The 22,790-nt window shown below is 48.8% G+C and overlaps 1 protein-coding gene across 1 annotated transcript in view; it reads left to right on the top strand.

Annotated features, from left to right (window-relative positions):
• The window catches only part of SIK3 (SIK family kinase 3), a 47,289-nt gene that overhangs the window by 21,760 nt on the left and 2,739 nt on the right, over positions 1-22,790 (top strand). Inside the window, exons 6-19 of the mRNA XM_065417082.1 lie at positions 104-247; positions 1,184-1,261; positions 1,366-1,475; positions 2,351-2,504; positions 3,070-3,225; positions 4,503-4,573; positions 8,089-8,232; positions 12,020-12,170; positions 13,208-13,333; positions 13,635-13,720; positions 14,424-14,533; positions 15,066-15,417; positions 16,213-17,093; positions 22,274-22,437. Of these exons, the coding sequence (XP_065273154.1) occupies positions 104-247; positions 1,184-1,261; positions 1,366-1,475; positions 2,351-2,504; positions 3,070-3,225; positions 4,503-4,573; positions 8,089-8,232; positions 12,020-12,170; positions 13,208-13,333; positions 13,635-13,720; positions 14,424-14,533; positions 15,066-15,417; positions 16,213-17,093; positions 22,274-22,437 (2,727 nt within the window). The remainder of the gene's footprint in view (positions 1-103; positions 248-1,183; positions 1,262-1,365; positions 1,476-2,350; positions 2,505-3,069; positions 3,226-4,502; positions 4,574-8,088; positions 8,233-12,019; positions 12,171-13,207; positions 13,334-13,634; positions 13,721-14,423; positions 14,534-15,065; positions 15,418-16,212; positions 17,094-22,273; positions 22,438-22,790) is intronic.

Here is a 22,790-nt window from a genome sequence, read left to right as displayed (position 1 = left end):
TGCCAATTAACACTTTCTTCTGCAGAGTGGGTCTGAGGGGGGGGGGATTTATTTTCATTACTAGAACAAAAAAATTGATCTCTTCTTATCCTTCCCTTGCTAGTCACTAAGGACAGATGCCTATGATCACTACAGTGCAATCTATAGCCTGCTGTGCGACCGGTTAAAGAGACACAAGAATCTGCGCATTACAGCACCTCCCAGTGTGCCACGGACCATGGCCTTCCCCACACCAGCTAACATCCAGGTGGGTTCCACATAGATGGGGTCGTTTCATCGCTGGAGGGTTAGTCATTACTTCCCCCAGCTTTGCAAAGCTCAACTTGGTCAGAGCTTGTTTGTTTAGCTGGGTAAGTAAAATAACTTGAGTTCCTTCGTGAACGTCCTCACCCTGGTAAGGAGAGATGAGAAGAGTCTTTGTCTGAGTGGTAGGTTTTCATGTGTGTCAGTGTTACTGTACTCTTGGGATTTGCAACTTTCTGGCCATGAGACTGCAACTTAATTCAGTCTAGTGTCTTTCATGCAAAGCCTGCCCCAACCCACTGTACCTAGTTACCTTGTAATGCAGTGGCAGACGTCCGTATAGCCAAAGGGCGGAGAGGGGGATGTTCTGGGTTAAGAAGCGCAGAGTCCGTGACCTGGGATTGGTGTGAGGAAGCTGTTTCCGTTGGCAGCAGGAGCTGCTGAGGAGCAGACTCTTGCTTTAACAGAGGTCAGGCTGTGAGAAGGGGCGCACAAGCTGCGGAGTCGAGATGCAGGGAGTAGAGAGAGGAGTTCCTGGGGTGGGCTGAAAAGAACAGTTTAGAACTGGCTCCTGGATCTCCCCCCTCATCCCCAAGTGGCTGTACCAACGTGCTGCTGGAGCCTAACCCTGTTTTGCTTTTCATGAAAATGCTCCAATTTCTGCTGTGCAGCATCTGGGAATGCAGCTGAGTTTCAATAGCAGGAGTCTGAGAAGGGAGCATGGGTGGGAGAGGTGGAGGAAGATGTAGTTGAACGTAGAGTTGGGATCCCTTCTGCAAGTGGCTAATGTGTTCGGAAGAAGGCGACCCCCCCCCTGAAGAGCACTGGGCTGTTAGTGGCTGACCAGTAGGAAGAGTCACAACCTGAAGGACTTTGCTGCAGGTTTTAAAATGGAAAAGAAACCCCCCAGTTCATGGTTTTGATTCCTTCTGCTTTGCAGGCGGAACAGGCAGGCAACCCCGTGAGTATCAATGTGCCACAAGTCCAGCTCATCAACCCTGAGAACCAGATCATAGAGGCAAGTTGCTTTCCATTGCTGACTCCTGTGAGCACCCTTTCTTAGTGACACGCTGGGCTTCTGGCACCTGATTTCAAAACCTCTTGTATTTTTCCCCACCCTAGACTGATGGAACAATGAACTTGGACAGTGACGAAGGGGAAGAGCCATCCCCTGAAGCCCTGGTCCGCTATCTCTCAATGAGAAGGCACACTGTTGGAGTCGCAGACCCACGGTTAGTATCAGGCTCTTTCTCCTGAGTGGGAGCAAAGGAACCCACTCCTGCCTTTTTAAGGGTCCCTCTCCACCCCCATGGCATTCTCTATAAATTCATGGATGATGTTTCTCTGGCTTTTAATGGCCTCTTGGAGGCACCTGGGTACGGTACAGTGCTTTGATTTGGAGGTTGTAAGAAGCTCTTACACCTTTGGGTTGCTCCTGTTGAAAGGTCAGAGGTTTTATATAATCTACTAAAATGATGGATTCATATCTTAATGGGAAAAACACACGTCAAAAACCCCACCCTTCAATATCTAGGAGTGAAATCCCTTTGCTTTCCTGCTCCCGGCATATCTAGCTCTGCGGTGAATGGAATGGCAGGGTGGGATTCTTGCTTGAAAGCATGATCTTGGCTGGGTGGGGAAGGGAATCGGGTGCCACTTGAATAGCAGAAATCCATGTCTTTTCACTTGAAAAATCCATTTTCCCAGTGACCTGTTTGGCAGGCCTCTCAGGCAGGGACACAATTTCCTCCTTACCCCAATGAATCAGTTGCTATTTCTGGCTAGCTTTGTTTAATTGGGGGCCGTGTTGGCCTGGGAGGCAAAGGAGGTCGGAAAGCTATGAGCCACTTTATTTTTAATGTCTTCGTGTCTAGAGACTGTCATGATGCCAAGTGCAATTGTATTTTACATGAATGGTTAGCGCTGGAAAATCCCAATTCTGAGAACCTAAGGGAAGAACTTGCTACATTTAAGGTGCAGGCCCCACTCCTGAGCTGGAGAAATCCACGGGGAAAGCCAGCGAGAAGTAGAGCTGACGGTAGCAAGCATATAGGTTGGTTTGCTTGGGTTATTTCTAAGTCCCATGTTTCTGAATGTGATTGCACAGCACGGAAGTGATGGAAGATCTCCAGAAGCTCCTGCCAGGCTTCCCTCGTGTCACTCCCCAGGCACCGTTCCTGCAGGTGACTCCAAACATGAACTTCATGCACAATATGCTGCCTATGCAGAACCTGCAGCCGACTGGCCAGCTGGAGTACAAGGTACCAACTGCTATGTATGTTCCCCACAACTGCAGCCAGTGCCTCGCAGAGATACAGGCTGGTGCTCTTGGAGATGCCCCGAGTCTGCTCCATAGGTTTAATGATGGATTTGATCGCTGAGCCTGGACCTTAGTTCTATTGGATGTCGCTTACCGCCTGGGATTGTCCCTCGTGTCGTTCTGAGTACAAACAAACACCCCACAATTTGAAATTCAGAAACTCGTTTGATGGGGACGGGAGATCAGTGATTTTAGTAACAGATCACGCCGTGGTCCTTGGCTTCCAAGTGTGTGAAACCCAGAAGCCCAGCCTGCCTTGTGGCTGAAACTCAGGGCTGGAAGTTGGAAGATCTGGGTTCTACTCCCAGCTCTGCCACTGACCGAGTTCAGGCAGGTCATTCCACCACTGTGCCTCAGTTTCCCCAGGAGTAAGGTGCTGAACATCCTTCCCCTCACCCAAGGCCAGTGAGGCTGTTTCCTTGGTATTTATACAGTGCTCTGAGATCCTCCATCGGGAGGCACTAGAGGAGGAGTATTCTGTGATAACTCCCCTGTGTTCTTCCTAGGAGCAGTCCTTGCTGCAGCCCCCCACTCTGCAGTTGTTGAATGGAATGGGCCCTCTGGGGCGGCGGGCTTCAGACGGTGGAGCCAACATCCAGCTGCACGCACAACAACTGCTGAAGCGTCCTCGAGGCCCTTCCCCACTCGTCACTATGACGCCAGTAAGTAGCAAAGGAAGAACAGAGTTGGTGGCGTGTTTACAAACCCGTCCTCTTGCTGGCAGTGAAAGCGGGGGGGGAGTGGCGTGTGCGAAAGAACTGCGGGGGCGGACAGGGAATGAAATGCCAGATTCCCAACATTGGCAGGGACTCGCCACCTGCCATTTGCTTTTGCTTTCCTTCCTCAGGGACGTTCATCCTACAATAATGTTCCCTTTTGGGAGGGTTTCCTCACTCTTTCCCTTGGCCCTCTCTACCTACCTGCTCTCCAGAGGCAAAGCTGAAGCAGCATTCAAAGGAACCTTTTAAAACAGATGGTGGCTTCACTGCCAGTATCAGCAAGTTCCTGGCCATGCTGTGACTGGTCTCGTCTCCTCAGAGCAGTGTATAGAATGGCTGGTAGCCTCCCTCTCCCACGATGTCTGTGCTCCTGGCACTTAAACTGCTTTGGCCCTTCAGTTACCATGTGCATCACAAGCGCCTCTCCTTTCCCGGCAGCCCTTCCCTGTCTCACAAGATCCTTCGACATTGCTGCTTGCTTAGTGTCTGGCTTTTGGTCTCCTCCTTCGTGACACCACTGCCAGGGAGCCCCGCGTTTGGAATTGGCATGCCTGGCTGTCTGGCTATAGCCCCTATCTGAGTAGTGCTGACCGTTCGGGGCACATGTGTTCCTCAAGCCAGCCCCCTATTTGATTGTCTCCTTCCCATTGGAAGTGTCTGTGTCTGGGGCATAGCTGTATGTTTTCAAAGGTGAATGTTATTTTCACTGTCCAGTTGAGTATCTTCCTCCTTCCATTAATGACCTGCACAAAATTGCTAGCACTAGAGGCCAGTCATCTTGCTGCTCTGAGAAATGTCACGTGCTGATGCTGAATGGGCCTTTTTATTTCTCATTTAGTAGTAGTAATTGAAATATTTCTCCTCTTCAGAAGTGCTGAGAAGAGCATGATGTTTGTAACTTTCTTGCTAAGGTTGCTTTGCAACTCTCTTGCTTTATTTGATGAGAGAAAGGAAAATCTGCCGGTGTTAATGTCGGCAGTGCTTCCCCCTGGAGGTATGTGTATTACTGAATTTCCTGCTAGCACCACAAGAAGCTGCCCCTATATAGGTTGCACTATGTAAGGGTGCGATGGTGAGGGTGTGTTTTGGAGGAGGTTTCTGAGTGCCCCCAAATGTCTGGTACTTAAATGTTCTTCCAGAAAGTCAGGTTTCTGCAGCCCAAGATAGTGTTGAATAAGCCACCTTCTGGAGCCCATGGTTCCCCTTTCCTCTCTCCTCAGGCCGTGCCAGCAGTTACCCCTGTGGATGAGGAGAGCTCCGATGGGGAGCCGGATCAGGAAGCTGTGCAGAGGTAACATCCCATCCGTTGGCCTTTCCCCTTGTGCTGCTGGAGAGGCTCACCCTGTGGTGCCCTAAAGCTGATTTATAAAAAACCCAACTAATCAACCTCATCCCAAGCTGCAGGTGTTGATTATGGTGAAGGTTTCAACTTTTCCTTTATGGGTGCCTGTTTACACCAGGCAATTACTCTACCTGACGCTAACAGGCAAATGAATAACTCGGTAAAACAACCTGACATCACCTGAAATTCTGCAGGCTATTTGAACAATAGGGTATCCAGAATCTCTCTGAGCACTAAACTCCCTTGCTGAGGGTGTGTCAGCATGCAAAGCAAACTAACCTGAATAGTTAGTGCTAAGACACTGCACCCTCCCTCATCCCTGCTGAGTGACTGGGGAAGTGGTCTCATTTTATCTGTGCAGCTTTTGGACCAAGACCTGCAGTAAACATCCAACTCTGATGCCTTGAAGTGAGTTTGATAAAAACTTGGGTATCTGTAGTCATTTAGACTTCTAGCCATAGCAGTAGGTCCTGAAACAGTCTGCTCCGACATGTGAGAGGTGGTCCAATATCGACTCCGAAACTTCACTTCTCTCCCCAGCCAAAGTATGTACCGAAAACACTAACACTGTCCTTGCTAATACTTCCAGTGTAGCTTTTGTTTAGCTAGTTTTTCTGCTAAGCAACTGGTGCAGATGATCCTCCTTATTAAGTTCCATGGATTCTCCCCAGTTCTGGTGGGCAGGAACTTGGCGAGAACAGGCTCTTTCTCAACTTTTATGGATATTGTCCTTCCAAGAAGGATGCAAATAGCTGCCGGGTGGGCAGCAGGCAGGTATAGAAGTGAGGGAGTTGCTGCTAAAGCCATTTAATTCCCTATAATATTCCTAGATCCCTTGTAAACTCCACTGGTCTCAGTGCTGTAAAACAGAAGGGTTCTAATGGCGATGGACAGTTGGGTACAACAGTGGCTTGTCCAGGGCATGTGCCAAGATTCCCTTGGCTACTTGACCTTAGAAAACAGCCAAACATGGTACACATTAAAAAATGCCCTGTGCTTCCAGTGGCTAGGAGTCTACACATTCTGGGTAGCCAAAGTGTGGCCCAAGAAGCTATACAGTCCCACCCATGGTCATTCTCATCTTTATTATGGAGGCATGGCCCGCAGACACTGCAGGCCCCAGCATGCCATGCTCTGTCGTGACAAAAGTCTTGCCCTCAGTCGATAGTGAACGTTGTCTCTTGGCATCAGAACTCTCCAGTGACGGCGCTGCTCAGATCTGTGCAGAAGTTGCAAGCTGGGACCTGCAGTCTCCATGGGCCACTGCTTCAGACTGTAAAGCTGAACATACCTGCAGCCTTTTCCATTTGGGGCAAATAAGATGCAGCCCTGCGGCTCTTGGCAAATTGCCAATGTGTCCTCATCTGGCCAAGCTTAGAGTGCCCACATTTTAAAATCTCTGCTTTCAGCCGAATCCTTTAAGGTTCCAAGAGTCAGGCTTGGCAGGTAGGGTTTTGAGACCAAGGGTAAAACTTCCAAAAATGTGTGCAGGACTTAGGAACCTAAGTCTCAATGTAAGTCCATGGGATGCAGTTTCTGAGGTACCTAAGTCACCTTTGAAAATGGGGCTTAGCTACTTTTGAAACTATTACCCCCAAATCCTTCTTGTGTGCGCTTATGCCACATTCTCCATAGCCGCTGGACGGGACCAGGCTTCAACTGTGCTTAATGGGTGCACATTAACCCTCCATCTCCCCACGCTCTTACGCTGTGACATGCCACTAATCACCAGCAGAAGAGTAAACAGGATTAACACCAGGGACAGGAGCTAATATTTATCTTTTCAGAACACTGGTTTGAATGCCCTCTGCAATGACCGCAGAGCAACTTTTGCCCTTGTTTGCTTTAGGTTGCCTGACCTTGAAATAGTGTGCATTCCATTCCCCGTGCCCAGGGCACAATCACATCTCTTCGGAGCTTGCAAAACTTTTTTTTTCAGCCAAACACTTGCAGTTCATGATTGGATTGTTCCCTGGAGCCATGAAATAAAGTGATTGTAGCAAACCACAATTGTGAAGCTCTTTGGGAAACTCTCCCTGTCTCCATCTAATGGATCTCAAACATTTAATGGCTCAGATTTTGGCAAGTCACCACACCACTAAGTACTCGTCATTCTGTTAACTGGCTGCTTTTTGTGTCAGTGGATAATGCTTTTTGCAGAGCCATAGTTTTAAGTGCCGCTGTTTCCCCTACTGTACAGGTTTTAGTTACAGACATTAAAAAGAAATCAAATCGAAGTATTTGTAAACTCCCATTTTACCCTCTGGCTTTGTGGGGGCCGGGAATCTTTGTAGCCATAACTCATCACCAATGCAGCTTCACTTGAGTTAGCAATGATGGGAGGGTTAGTCCAGGTACAGGCATTGATTCCACTCTGTCCTCAAACCTTGTCAGTGTTTCCACCATTGCTAGCACCTGAGAGAGCTGTCCTGGTGCTTGCCCAAGAGTGAAGAATATCCGAGGATAGCTGCACCCTTTGCCATCTCACTGAATCAGGCCCTTCCTGCCTTAGCATCCAACAAAAACACAAAGGGAACAATAGGGCTAAAAATCCCCAAACCAGCCCTGAACTTGTCTACAGCTGAAGGTGGAAGCTCTCAGAGGGCTGCTGCTCCAGGAAGGGAATGGGCTGAATTAGCTCCTCACTGTCCCTTGCCCTTTTTGCTTTAGGCATCATTGGTGCAGCCTCCATACACTGATTCCCAGGCTCTGCTCGAAGTGTCCAAGAGTGGGGACTAGATGGCGCACTTTACACACACGCTGTTCCTCTCTCTGAACCTACGTTCAGATCCAGGTTAGATCACACACACAGTGCAAAGGGCAGCCTAATCTCCAGCGGTGGTAGCGATGTCGTAAATGCCATCATCTGATGTGGGACCATTCAGCGTGCTGCTCTCTGCTCAGACTCCAGACTGAGCACGTTGCAGGTGAGGACTGAAGTGCGCAGGCTGAGCCACGCAGGGAAACGTGCACAGCGTCTGTCTGCACGGTGCTGAGCTGTAAGCATTACTCACGCAAACAGTCCCATGGGCATAGTGCATATGATGTAAGGCAGACAGTGCTATTACCCTTCAGACTAGCACCACTTTAGGAGAAAGAATCCCTACAGAAACTAACTAGTCACTAGATCTAAATGAATGTGCTTCAGAATTCCCCATGAGATGAAGTAGGGCTTTTCTCCTGAGATGATGAATGGTCATTCTGTTTCTTACCAAGGTTGGCATTGGAATAAAGCTGGCTATGACTTCAGTCTTCCACTAAGCAGTTAACATCCCTTTAACCTGACAGACATTGGCAGTACGGTTTGCTCTTTCATGGGTGTTCTACAACTCACAGCAGGCTCTGAGCACTGCAGCGAGCATTTTTCTTTCCTAATTACTCTGGATTATCTGCTTCTGCTCCCTTCTTTTGGAGTATTCCCGTCAGTCTCTTCCATTTATAAAATATGCTCCTGCTTGTTGCAGATACTTGGCAAATAGGTCAAAAAGGCACACTCTGGCAATGACCAACCCTACAGCTGAAATCCCTCCAGACTTGCAGAGGCAGCTAGGACAGCAGTCTTTTCGATCCCGGGCTTGGGCTCCACACCTGGTACCCGATCAGCACCGGTGAGTAATGGCACCGGCCGTTCGGGCAGCTCTGTGCCAGGGAACCCGCTCAGATGTCGTCTGAATGGAGTGCAGAAAAAATCCAGCTTGGCATAAAGGGGTTAAAAGAAGAAAGCAGCAGACCCCCAAAGCAGAAGCTGGCTGGCCATGTTGGACATGCTTCATTTTTGAGCAGATATTGGCTCCTCACCTGCTAAATGCATGGTGCACTCACGGGCAGGGATCAGTTGGCTCTTCCCCTCCAGTCCCACTTCTGTGGCTGGAGATGATTTGCCAGGATGGCTGCCTTTGCCCCGGGGCTGGGATTAAGATTAAACGATCCAGTTTAGTGGAAAGCTTTGTTAATATACTAGAAGGCTCAATCCTGTAGTGAGTAGTAAATCTGCTATGGAATATTCAGTAGTGGAATGCTGTATGAGAGGCTGCACCATGAGTAAACTATACGTAGGTTTAGATACCTCACTGCACCAGAGTTGTGTGTTTCCACTGCAGAGTCTCCGTGCAAAGCTCCCTGTTTGTCTTTTTGTTTCTAATTTGGGGGAGAACAATTATAACTTTTGTGACTGAGGGAACTGCTGCAAAACTGGATCCAAGTGAGCTAAAATTCTGGAGGAAGGGCCCTCCTGACTTTGAGAACTATTATTTCTACAGAGTCCTTTGATGCTGCAGCAAATTGGAGACCCTGCTGCCACAGAGACAGCTTAAAAACTGCACCCCGACCCCAAAGCAGAGGGTGTAACATAAGTGTAAACTGTCATGCTCATTTCTTTGATTTCAGTTGCTGAACAATTGAGAAAGTAGTTACCGAGAAGACCAGATTTGTGCTCATGTTAAATCCTCTAGCCAGCTCACACTGGCAAGCTTGTGAAAGCACTCTTTATTGTAGCCAGATACCTGCTGAGCTGAGCGCTGGTGTAATCAGGTGAACTCTGAGCAGACTGAGTCGGCATTGGTGCCACGCTGGAACTCTGGAAGACAAAAGATAAACCCTGAGTTACTCCTGGGTAGAAACACTTGTAGGGAGGCAGGAGAGGAGGAGTAAGATTTCTTGGGTCACCGAGTGCTTTATAGGAAGAGAAGAAAAACAGTTGCAAAGTAAATAAACAGAAAATACTGTATGTCCTGCTTCCAGGGTCACTTCAGAATGGAGGTTTAAATGAAACCACTGAGAGATTGTTGTAAGGCGCTTTAGAATGAGCCTACCCGGCCCCCACTGGCTCTCAGCTCTCATCATGTGTCTGCTCCTCTGTTTGCACATGCACAGGAGAGCATTGGCTCATTCCAGATTCACAATGATGAGCATTTTACATGTCACAGCAGAGGCCTGTAAGCCTGTGGGACTACAGACCTGCATGAGATCAAAAGCGAGGAGCTTGAAAATCACATCTGGCCCCAGACCAAGCACCTGGAAGTCTCTGTACACCTCAGACAGAGCTAGTGGAAGGCTGTGTCGTGTAGTGTGGCAAAACCTGCAGAAAGCCACAAAGTACTGGCTATTGAACAGCTGTCAGCTTTTATTCTGGTGTTTAATTTAGTCTGTTTGAAACTGGTTTGTACTTAAAAAGGTCTCAACAATTGTTAGTCTAGAAAGCCAGTCTGGAGAGCCAGGGGCAGCGTTACTGTGCATCACCCTAGCATGCTTGGGAACCTGATGCACAATGCTCACGTTCCTCGCTTGCTGCTGCTGCCCGTTACCGAGTTGGAAGGTCAGACGGACAGATTCGGCTTGCTGACTGGCAGAAAGGGAACGTGACAGCCAGCCATCTCTAACCTTAGCTGGAACATATCTAAAATTGTAATGAATTAAAATACATTTTACCAAGCAGGGCTGAATATGTGAAAATAACTGGAACTGACGTCCCGGAAATGTTACAACATGAATGAGAATTTTCCTGCTGCTAGGGGTAGCTTCTCCCGCAGAGATTCCATTTGGTCTTTCAGAGCAGGCTTCAGCAGAGAACTCTGTGCATACATCAAATATTTAAAGTACCAATTTGTCTGTCTAACGTAATTCAGTTTGAAGCACTACTATATGGAGCTCGATTATCTTCTGTTTGTTTTACAACCAAACCATCCGCAGGGATGCTCTAAAGACTTGTTCCCTAAGGGCCTTTCACAGACAAAGACCATTGCTGCAGCCAAACTGTTGTCCACTCGTTTTCTGTATGGATTGAATTGGTACAAAGCTAAACCCGTCTGGGCAGAAAACTAACTGGGTGCTCATGTGTTAGTGTTTGCTTTGTGGGTGGAAAGAGAGCAGTGCTTTGTAATACTCTTAAAGATGTAGTCTTGAGGATGAGTGTGCTTGGGTTTGACTCATATATGGGAACCCAGATTGAAAGGGAAGTTTGTTCCTGGAAACAGTCATCACATCCCCCCCCCACAATGGGTTTAGTGCCTCTCTGAACGTGGATGCCAGCCTCTCCTCTGTCTCAGAGTGGCTGCAGGATAGACCTGATAGCTCTTGTAGTCAGCAGTGTCTTTCCTACCCTTGGGGTGTGAATCTTATCCACCCCCATCCACTGGTGCTGTGACACGGCTGTTTTTATCTGCACGTACTGGAGACTTAGAAATGTTTCTAAAACTTTTGTTTTGCCATTATTGGTTTTGTCTTGAGGGCCCCCTACAAGTGCAGCTTCCTTGTTTGACACCCCCCCCCCCCTGCTCCAGGTCCATCCCTCTGTAGTCACATGAGATGCAACATTTGGCAGAACATGTTCAGATTAAAACTCCCTCATCTTCAAGGCCTGATGTGTGTTAGTGCTTGGAATAAACCAGTCTGATGGGTTCACCAGCATGTGTCATCTAGGAAATGGAAGATCCTGGAAGCCTGTGTGTGTGCTGAGAGAGGGCAGGTCTTACTGCTAGGTGGTGGTCTAAGCTTTATTGGCATTCGAATGGGAAGCCTCCATTCCCCACAGATGTCAGGGTTACTGGTGCCCCTTTTGATGCACAAATGAGTATTTTCCAGTTTTCCTCCTTTCCTGGAAATCCCGTGGATTGCTCTTCTCTCAGTGACGTCTCTCTCTAGGTGTACCTGCAAGTAAAGCGTCTGGGGTAGGACTGGGGGGGAGGTTGTTATGCTGGTCCTGTCCTGTCCTGCTCCTGGGCTTGTTTAAATTAGAATTCCTAAGGTGCTGGCCGACTGTATTTTAGAATTAGACTGAGCAGGCAAGCTCCAGCTGTGCTTGTTAGGGTCTCCTTTTAGCGATCAGGCCTTGCCATAGAGAGACAACTGTTCTCAGCAGCAGAATCACCTCGTCGAAGGCAGCAGCACTCCTGACTGGCTCCTACTTCCCCAATTCAGATAGATGAACATGCAACAATTTTTCACAGCACAAAGTATTCCCATCCCACTGGAATATAGGGATGCTCCAGCTTAGCAAAAATGTCACTGTGTAAACTCCGAAGTACGGTGAATGAAAAAGGCTCTCAAATGGAGAAACGCCTTTCAGTTCTTAGCAGTTGAATGGTTTCTGCAGGTCGGTGGAACCAAGTGCCAGGCCAAGTCGTATGGCCAGTTACAGACTGGTGTCCCTTTTATAATCTAGTTAGGATATAAATCAGACTGACAAAATCTTAGAGAAAATGTACCTACCCTAGCACAAAATGGACTTGCTAACCCTGTACCATGCGGGTGATGAATAAACTAATGGCACTTTACTTCTCACCCAGAAACAGAACTTCTGGGCAGGCAGAACTTGGCAGAGCTGATGTAAATGAAATGTCTCTGTAGCTGAGTTTGTTTTTCAGCTGGCCTCACTAACCCACTTCCCCATGTGTTCAGCTCTGTTTACAAGGACTCAAACACCCTGCACCTCCCCACTGAGCGCTTCTCCCCGGTTCGCCGCTTTTCTGACGGTGCTGCCAGCATCCAGGCGTTCAAAGCCCACCTGGAGAAAATGGGCAATAACAGCAGCATCAAACAGCTTCAGCAGGTAAAGGAAGGAAGAGGGATGCAATGAATTAGCTTAGGTCACTGACTTACTGGTAGAGGAAACCTTTCCTACTGCTTTGTCTCCTGGATGTAAACATTCTTCAGAGCTGCAGCTGGGGAGCATAGCCTCTCCCTCCTTCTGGGTATTTGAGTGTGCTTTGTAGAATTGCCATCCTCCTCTTCATCTCAGCTGCAGCCTGGGGACCTTGGGGGCTTCCCCTTTTCTGGGGACTTGACATATCACTGTAGAAACACATGTAAGGTCCGAGAAGTCAGGCTCAAGTGAGGAACGTGGGCCCTGATACCTGTGCTCCCTAGAAACTGTCATTGAGTTTCTTCCCAAGACTCGCACGCAGTGAAACCAGTCCCCAGAATCCCATTTCAAAGTTGAAATGGTTGGTTCTTGGGCCTGGCCTGCTTGTTTGATTGGTTTGAATAACAATCCGTGGTGTTGCACAGAGTAACCAGACTGAAGAACACTCTTGAAAATCCTCTTAGCCATGGCTGCTAAAAGCCACTGGTGCTTTCACCAGTGTTTAATGGCAGTGAAGTCCCATCGCATGCCGTAGCGGTCATTGAAAGGCCATTTTGCTCTGCTGTGGCATAAATTGCATAGTCCTCTCTTTGACCTCCGGGGGAGTCTTGTCGTTGATTTCAGTTGGAGTTGGATTGGGCCCTAAGAGAGGAATTTCCCTGTGCAGCACAGCAGGAGCACGAGATGCTAATTTAATCTTGGGGTTTTCATGTCTGATGCTTTTCACTTGCACTCCTTGCAATTGCAGTGTAAGGAGACTAAATAGCCCATGAGTTTAGTTCCATGAGCATCTATTTCTTTCCCACTGTATGAGAGAGCTGCGATGACCCTGGTATTATGCGCACACATGCGGCTAACTACATGGATTAGGATTTCTGTCCTGCAGTTTCTTCTTTTTCTCTGGCTCTTTCTGCCAAGGAGACTGCAGAGTGAAAGCCTTTTTTGCTCAGCAGGGTTGCTGTACAGGAAGAGATCATGTTGTGGGTGTATTGAATTCATTACAGGAGTGTGAGCAACTACAGAAGATGTACGGTGGGCATATGGACGAGAGAACCCTGGAAAAGACACAGCAGCAGCACATGTTGTACCAGCAGGAGCAGCATCATCAAATTCTCCATCAGCAGATTCAGGTACTGGAACCGGGACCATGCTCCCTGAATCCTAGCCAGGTTTTCCTGCAGTAGAGGTGTTGAATGGCCCCATGGGACTAGGGAGGAAAACTTCTGTATATGTGGCAAGTTAGATTGCTCGACCTGCTGTAATGAGGAACAAGGGGGAAGGCTTTTCAAAAGCAATGCATGCACAGCTGGTAGGATAGCGACAGCTTCTGTCTCAGGTTGATTAATTTATTGGTCCAAACTCTCTCTATCGAGATGGAACTGACTAATTGCAAATACTTTTTGTTCCCCTTCTTTCTGGTGCCTGGCTCAGGATTGTATTCGCCCACCTCAGCCATCTCCACCCTTGCAAGCTCCTTGTGAAAACCAGCCAGCTTTGCTCACCCACCAGCTGCAGAGGTAAAGAAAGGGGTTTGCTTTGGTAAAGTGCGGGCGGGGAGGGGGGGAGCTGTCACTCAGTGATGCACTCTGGCCTGTCCCAGAGCCAGCTGGGAGCATATAACCTTAGAGAACTGGGCCTCATTCCTAGAAGCACGTGCAGGCTGCAGCTGGAGCTGTAGGAGCAAGTCTCTGGCAATCAGGCTCTTAACATTTCTGTCCAAGAGAACCTTGAAAGTAACCTGATGGCATAACGTTGTTTTAAATTGACATGGAACTGCTGCTTGTTGGCCAACTTGAAAACAAATGAGTTTCAATAATAGTATGAACACTTTCTCTAGCACCTTGAATGCCAAGCCATTTACAAACACTCTTTAGACCCTTCCTCCTCCCCCCCAGTCCCTCTGTTGGCTAGCAAATATCATCCCATTTTACAGATGAGGAAGACTGAGGCAGAGTGGGAGAGCCTTGCCCTAGGTCATGGTGAGTCAGGAATAGAACTCAGGATTCCTGACTTGTGCTCTAACCACTGGGCCATACTCCCTTATCCAGCTAGCTAATGAAGATAAAATAGAAATTATGTTGCAAAGCCTTTAAGATTCTAAAGGAGTTTTTTATATTATTTGTTTTTTTTTTTTAAAGCACTTAGAGTTCAGTTCTAAAACTTGAACAAGCGTCTTTATCAGGAAGAGCAATTTACGAAGATGCTTATTTTCTTGTGTAGGTTACGGATTCAGCCATCTAGTCCACCCCCAAACCACCCTAATAATCATCTCTTCAGGCAGCCAAATAGCAGCCCCCCTCCTGTGAATAGCAGCATGCTACAGACTCATGGTAAGCACTGAGTGGACCAAGCCATCTGTCCTCCTATTGTGCAGGCCGCTTGTCAGAACCTTACGGTTTTATAAAGCACTTGGGAAAACAGTTCATGTCTTCTCCAAATTCTAGTGCCTGGCGCAGATAGCCGATGTAAACAAGTCTCCATCTGGCACAAGGGGCTGGTGTTATCGCAGTACTTGCAGTGGATCTTGCCAGCTGGAATATGTTGTTACGTGTCATGAAGTCCTTGCTTATAATTTTTGGGGGCGGGGAGGAGGGATATTATTCTTTGATTATGCAAATAACTTTATACTGGTATTGTTTCTTTTACCTTGCAAGTATTTCTAGCTGTGGCTGTAGTACGATGAAACTTTAGCTTTGAATAGTCAGGAAAGGCGCACGCCTCATCACCCACTGAAATGCAGCTTGGTTCTGAAAATCTTACCTTTGGCCCTGATAGCATCAGACGCTGTATCTGTTAAACAGAACGTGCTCTCAAGCCTTGCAGCAGCTCAGTGCAGTTACTCAAAGGGATTGTTCTTCGTAGGTGCGGCCTCTCAGTCCCAGTTCCAAGGGATGCCTTCCCACAGTGCGATCTTCCAGCAGTCTGGTAACTGTTCCCCTCCCCCGAACGTGGCACTGACATGCATGGGCATGGCGCAGCAGCCGCAGCCGGTCACCATCCAAGTGCAAGAGTCCGGAGAGATGCTCAGCAACAACCTTCTGCAAGGGGCAGCTGTGGCAGGGCAGGGCATGTCCCCTCACCCACGAGGCATGTCTATCAACCCGAGTGCCAATCAGATCCAAATGCAGCACCGCGCTAACCTGATGGCTTCTCTCACGTACGGTCACAGGCCACTGTCCAAGCAGCTCAGTGCTGATAGTGCAGAGTCGCACAGGTAAGGCCATTCTCTAACTGTTCTGCTAACCTGGGGAGGCGTTGAGGGGGGAAGGGAGGAGAAAAGAACCAGGGCCGGTCAGAGTACCGCCACCATGGCTCCGTGTGCCAAGGCTGGCTACAGACTCCTGAGCACAGCACTCGCTGCCAGCAGCAGCCATGCGCTGGTCACGTTAGGGCGTTAGACTTCAGGGCTTTGTTAGTAGGATGGGTGTCTGACAGCCGAGGGGTGAGGATTGTGTGAAGTCAGCACAACTCCTGAGCCAGGCGGGGTAGGAAGCCAGCTTTCTCTCTAGGAATGCAGGTCGCTGCTCAAGTAGAGGCTTGTGCTTTAATAAGAGGGGAGAAATAAAGAAGTACAGAGACCGTTACTAATTCCCCTTCGTGCCTGGTCTGGCTGGAGCCTACACTAGCTTCAAGAGCTCCGACAGGCGGGCTCTGCCTCTAACAGCACCTTTTCTCCATCTACGCTCCCCCAGCTATCTCCAGAGACTTGAAACATTCCTTCTTACCTGGCCCTGCGGAGTCATCGATGACCTGGGGCATGTGCTCTTCTGCAGGGTCTGAGTGGAGTGTGTGGTCTCTTCAGCTCTCCCAGAAAGAGGTGCTGGGTGGCAAACCTGGGTCCCCTCTGTTCCACTCCAGCTAGGCGCTCAAGCCACCACCCTGAACATGTACAGCCTGTTGGAGTTGATTGGGAGGTTGTGCAGAGTGCCTGAGTGTTGGCGGCCTCCTCTGCATTCATGGGTTTACTCTTGGTTGCTGCAACACAATGACTGTCGTTTCTTCCTTGCAGCTTGAACATGAACAGGTATCCCCCTGCTAACTATGACCAGGTGCACTTACATCCCCACCTGTTCTCCGATCAGGCCCGTGCATCCCCCAGCAACTACAGCCCATCAGTAGGGGTGGGATTCCCCACAACGCAGCAAGCCCTGAAGGTCCCTCAACTTGATCAGTTCCCTAGCTTCCCTCAAAGCGCACATCAGCAGCAGCCGCAGCACTACACGGCATCGGCACTACAGCAGGCACTGCTGTCCCCAACTCCGCCAGATTACAGCCGACACCAGCAGGTACCGCATATCCTCCAGGGACTGCTTTCCCCCCGGCACTCGCTCACGGGGCACACGGACATGCGACTGCCCCCAGCAGAATTTGCACAGCTCATCAAGCGGCGGCAGCAGCAGCAGCAACAGCAGCAGCAAGAATTTCAAGAGTTGTTCAGGCATATGAGCCAAGGAGATGCTGGGAATATGAGCACCAGCATGGGACAGAACCTCTCAGAGCGTCAGTCGTTGTCTGTGCCTTATCAGAATGCTGACACGTACCATCACAACAGCCCCCAACATCTCTTAAAAATCAGGGCACAAGAATGTATCCAGCAGGTATCTGCAGCAGTGGCACCACATGGGTATGTACACCAGCCAGCTCTGATCCATTCGGAGAGCATGGAGGAGGACTGTGCATGTGAGGGTGCCAGGGACAGCTTTCCGGACACTAAGAGTTCAAATACATTGACCAAAGGTGGCCATGAGAACCCACTGCTTTTAAATGCAGGAGGGCATGGGGACCCAGAATCGCTGCTAGGAACTGTTAATCAGGGGCAGGAATTGGGGACGCATCATTACAGACATCAGCCAGCTACCGGATTCAGTAGGAATAAGGTGCCCAGCAGAGGTAAGACTTAGTGCTACTTGTGTACATGAAACAGCCTCTTCCAATGTCAGATACACACCACATGCAAGCAGAGATGACTGTGTATATCAGACAGAACTAGGAGTTTCAGTGACAGTCAACTTAGGGCAGAATTTTCTGGAGTCTTTTGGCTATTAAGGCTGTAAGTAAATTGTGAACTCGTACAGACTTTGTACCAAACAACGAGGAGGAGAATTGTTAAATAATAAAGGGACACTGCCAGACTCCTAGGACTTGGAATTTGATGATTATAACCTGCAGGTAATGAAAAAAGACCCTGGATTCCTGCTTTGCCTTTAGAGATGAGCTGCAAAGTGTTGGGTGGTTTATCTGTTTTTTTTATTAAAAAAAAAATCTAGTGTCCCAAATTAAGGGAGTATGTGTGTGTTAAATTATCCCGACAGCCCAAAAGTGTGACTGGTTCCTCCTTCGCTAACCAGCAGCCCCCAAGTCCAGGCAGTGCTACATGGGTCAATGAAATGTACCCTGTAGTGCACGGTGTCCTTTCCTGGGCCAGCGCCCTCCACTACCGTACCAGAGAGCACTGACTGGGAGCCCCAGAACGAGCTTGAATGATCTGATTTAGGAAAACTGGTTGTTAAACTTGCTCCTAGTGAGTGGCTCGGGCCTGTTTTTGGTCCTGTGGAAACTACTTTCCCCTTTCCTGGTCTCCCCACCCACTGTGACTGTGGAGACAGAGCAGCATGACATGCGGTCTCTTTAAATGACTGTTCTCCCTGCATTGTAGTTCCGTGCATCCCGTGTGTTTAGAATTAATCTCCTGCCCACCCATTCAAGAGGGTCGAAGGCACTGAGCAGTACCACTTGGCAGGCCTGAGCAGGGTAGATCTGTATCTGCTGTAGGAATGAGATGCATCTTATTTGAAGCCACCACCTTTCGCTTGACCCCCTGGCTGTACTGGTGCTTTGCCCACTCAGGAAGCACTGCTTAATGTTGAGACAATAACCACAGGTATTTTGTCAGGTTGTGTGTTCAAGCAGGTGTGCATGTGAGACGAATGGGATCCTTCAGAGCGAGGACTAGGGCGAGGAGTGGCCTTCATTCGCTGTGCGTTGGGTGATTTAGATCACTAGCGCGCTGGCCCTGTCAGACCCCAGTTTTTCTGCTGGGCTTCAATTTCCAGGCCTGGCCCTGGGAAAGGAGAGCGCTGTCCTAGTGCAAGCAGGCTCTGGAAACTCCTCTTTTCCGAGTTCCTGTTTTTTACTGACCTGGGTCATTTTTATTATTGACACAGCTAAATAAACTGCATGTAAAATGGTGCGAATGACTAAACAAGCCAAAAGCCATGCTCGTGCCCCACTAATTGCTCTGCTACTATCACGATACACAGGAGAGCAGGACTTTAGACTGCAAGACTTTGTAAATGAGTAAAGAGAAGTCAACATTTACCAGGAATTGTGCAAGCCGTTCTGAAAGAGGCGGGAGTGCGCATGTGGCTGTTGGGAGTGTTAATATAGTAGATTGTACTCAAAGGTGGCGCTCCCCTGACCTTTATTTTCCTCCTTGTGTTTAATAACCCAGTTGGAATCTAGCCTACACTCTTCCCGCTCCAATTGGGCTAACATTTAAGCGACCCAGGCACACTTGTGTACAATTAAGTGAAATAAAACCTCCATGTAAATAACACTAAAGAGTTCACTTCCACTCTGTTGCATACAAAACAATCCAAATGTTAGCAGCAGCTCTGTGCATGTGCACTGAAGAGCGACTGGGGGAGTACTGCTGGGGGATATTTAACCCAAACAAGTGTAACTCTGTGATGGTTTCTCTTGAATGATTTTTCTGCCCTCCCACCCCCCTCTCCCACAAAGGTTAGACTGTCAGCCTTGTCTTTGAGCTCCCCTAGTTACATTCACAATGTTGTTTGAATGGTTTTTAAATTGTAATTTCCCTTAAGAGGAAAATGTATTGTGGAAACAATAGAGCAGATATTTACGCTTGAGAGATTATGAGCCACTTCCCAGTCACTTGCACTTCGGTATATACACTGAGGAGTATGCTGGTCCTGGTTACAGTTCTCTGGCATGCCTGGTGAGTACTTTGGTCCACGTACTTGCCCCATAGAAGTGTGATTGTGTATTGGGACGTTAGGTAGAGTTTTGGGGCATGCCACCACTTACTGCTGCCTGTCACCTAAATCCCGATGAAGGCTCCCACCAGCTGTGGTTGGATTTCAGTGACTCGCTTACGGGGCATCGTTGTGCTCCAGATGCCGTACAGCTTCGAAAACGCTGCCCAGCCCAGGTTTCCAGCCCCCAAACACCGTTAGTAGCCCTGGAGGTTACTCACTAATGTGGGGGAGGAACAGATCACTGCTGTCTCACATCTGTTGTGTTGAAGCCATGCAGGGAAGTGGGAACCAAACTGTCTGTCTTACGCAGATGTGGATAACTGACTCCCGCCGTGGAGCTTTACCCTGCTCAGGCAGCAGGTGGGGGAAGGAAAGAATTCAGATTGGGGTTTGCAATGAAACCTGGATACAAATGTGAGCCTTCCAGCTTCTGCGTAACCTGGGCCTGACCATGAGAAGTGCTGACAGCAGTGGTAGCTGCACGTGCTAAATGGTTTTCTTGCTCCGTGCGCTGTTTGTGTAGAGCAAGAGGTTCCGGAGGGAACTCCTCCCTTCCCTGGAGCCTCAGGCGTATGGGCTGCCCTAGTGGAGGCAGGCTGCTGGGCTTCCGGAGCTGCTAACTGTGCGCCTCTCTCACTCAAGGTTTGTACTGACGTTCTTTGTGCAGCACTTGGCGGCCGGTTGCTGATAGCTGCAGGCTCTTGTGAGCTGCCCACTCAGACAACCGCTCCCACGGCTGGAGCAGCAGCCGGAGCCGTGGGTGGGTGGCAGTTCTTTCTCACAGCCTCTTTCCAGCAGTTTGTTTTCCAGGGTAACTCAAGTTTTCTTTTGTTTTTCCAGGAAAGTGAGACTTTTAACTGAACTTAACCTTGTGGCCGTGCAGAGGGAGGCAAAGCCAAGACCCAGTCTTGTATTATTGCAAAATCTGCTCCCATAACACCACAGCATGGTGAAGTACCATGTAATTGTGATCTAAAGCAGCATGATCAGTGCATTTCAACTCCCTCCTTTCCCCCCAAAATACTGGGGCTGGCAAGTGGGCTGGGAGGCCATCCGCTGGAGGGGCTAGGGACACCGGCACGGCTGAGGAATAGTACGGAGAGACGGTCAAGTTGATCCACATGTAACACTTGTCTCTGGCAGCTGAGTCACAAGCTGGTTTGATCACAGATAACGCCACTTAGATGGGATTGGACTGTGGGCAAAGGGAGCGCTGGCGCAAGAGGCTGCCAAACCCCATTCTTCATGCGGAGGGAGATTTGAACCCAGATTCTGTACCTACACCTCATCCGTGCGAGCCAGGACATGTTAATGCAGAGCGACCTGGAGTCTAGACCCATTCGCTGAGCAGGAATCCCAGACTCTGAAGTGCTGTTTGGCTGCAGAGTGAGAGACGGATGTTCTCTACTGGGAATGGGGCGGCCATGTTGTTGCTTTTGCTAAAATGTGGTATCTTCCTTTGGACAGGTGCAGGTCCCCCCCCGCATGCCTGAATTGTGTTAGTTTCCTGGGGCAGCACAGTTTGGGGCCCAGTCCAGATGGCACTGAAACGAATGGATGTTCTGCTAAAAGTTTCATTGGGAACAGGGTCATTCTTGAAACAGTGAATAGATCATTTACGATAAATGCCAGGCATGAAATCTTGCCAAAGCAAAGAGACCACAGCTATCCCTGGTATAACTCCATAGGCACCAATAGAGTTACACCCAGGTTCGATTTGTCCCCGAATGTCCAATATTGACTTTGGAAAGGGCCTCTCCAAAGCAGTGCAGCACCTCTGCATTCACTGCACCAGGCAGCTCCTTTTTTCCCAGTCAAGGAGGTAGGACCTCTGTAGCCCTGAGGCAGCTGTCCTTGTGCCCAAGGAGAAATGGAGGAGCTACTCAGTGCAGCTCCAGAGTTGTGCTTGGTCCTTTCCTCTGACCCGTGAGCGGTCACATTGTCCCTGAGTATTCCCAACACCTGGTGGCCTGGAGAGCAGGAAAACCGAACCAGGGCCTCGTCATGGTGCTGTGATACGCATTCAGCTGAATGCCTGGTAGGCCCCCAGCAGAGATTGTGTATCCTGCCTTTGCAGCAGATTCTCTTGATGATCTAACAGGTGGATGCTCCCCTTTCAATGTCACTGATCCCATGATTTCACCAAGTATCAGGCCCCTAGAGCTGTAAAGCTTGTGTAAAGAGCAGCTGGCTTGTTCTGCCTGCCTGGAAAAAAAAGAGAGGGCTGGTTAGTGGAACAGTCTGCTCAATGTGTGACAGAAGTGAGCGAGGAGAGGTTTCCTCGTTCATTCGGAGTCCGATGCGACCTTTAGTAACATTCGTTTTTGCTTGATAGAAACGTAACCCTTGCCCTCAGACACAGCAGCTCCTGCAGCAGGTTATGGATGGACTTTGCCAGGCAGGATACTTGCACAGATATTCAGTTTCCTACAAACATGTTTGCAAAGGGCAAGGAGCAGTGGTTTGATACAGATTTAGTGTCTTGGTAACTCCCTTTTCCAAGGTTATGCAGAATGGCCCTTCTGGGACCTTCATTATACGGAAATCATAAGCATCTCTTTCTGGAGTGGTCTTTTTCGGCACGTCTGACCCCTTCAAACAAGTGGGAGCAAAAGGCCGTCTTAGTACTGGACAGGAACGAGGTTGTGTGGGTGTCTCCAGGCATTGTGATAACGTTTCTTTCTCCTCAAATATTGTGTATCTGATTGAGACAGAAGTTGTGCATTCTTCCCTCTGAGTTCTCATGGCGTGATTCCGGTCGACTGCTAGCTGTGACTGGGATCAGTAGTCAAGCCAGTCGTGAGATCCTCTTCAATAGAGCAGCCCAGCCATGGTCTTTGGAGTCAAGGAAAAACAAATCTGGGCTCCTCAGTCAGGAACAAGAAGTATATGTCCAGTTGATCCTTTTTGCACAGTCATCACAGGCTAATGGATTGTTAATTCATCCCCCCTGACTTCTGGGATCCTACCAGAGTTCTTCATTAAGGCAGTTACTTCATGTTATGTACCACTCAGGAAACCGCTGGCTTCTTTATACTAATCCCCTTTCTCTTTTGTCTAACTTCCAAGAATCCATTGTAGGGAACTGTATGGACAGAAGTTCTCCAGGACAAGCTATGGAGATGCCCAATCATAATGGATTGGGTTATTCTGCAAGACCAGCTTCCATTGAACACCACAGACCCAGGACTTTGCAGAGACATCACACCATACAGAACAGCGATGATGCCTATGTAGGTTTGAGAAGGTTCATGGCTGCCAGGCGTTATAGACCATGTAAAACTTTCTATGAAGTGTTCATTCTAGGGCTGAGCAAATAGGCCATTCACTAGCCAAATACAGACTAGCTTATAAACCTGTGGGGCTAACTTGGAATCCAGCGCTGTGCAGAGCAATGCGATAACATGCTTCCCCCTCTGCCTTTGGAACATCTCAACGGCATGTCCGTTGTGTACCAGGCAGGATTTAAAGGGCTTTTAGCAAAGACCAACCCAAAAGTGAAATCTCCCACCTGTGGCTAACCAAGTATTGCCTAGTTTACCCACATATACCCAAGTCCATATGAGATTTTCCTGCAGGGTGCCTC

This window comes from Emys orbicularis, chromosome 15 (genome assembly GCF_028017835.1).
Source record: "Emys orbicularis isolate rEmyOrb1 chromosome 15, rEmyOrb1.hap1, whole genome shotgun sequence".
Lineage (NCBI taxonomy): Eukaryota > Metazoa > Chordata > Testudines > Emydidae > Emys > Emys orbicularis.
This window is presented reverse-complemented; position numbering and strand designations above follow the sequence as displayed.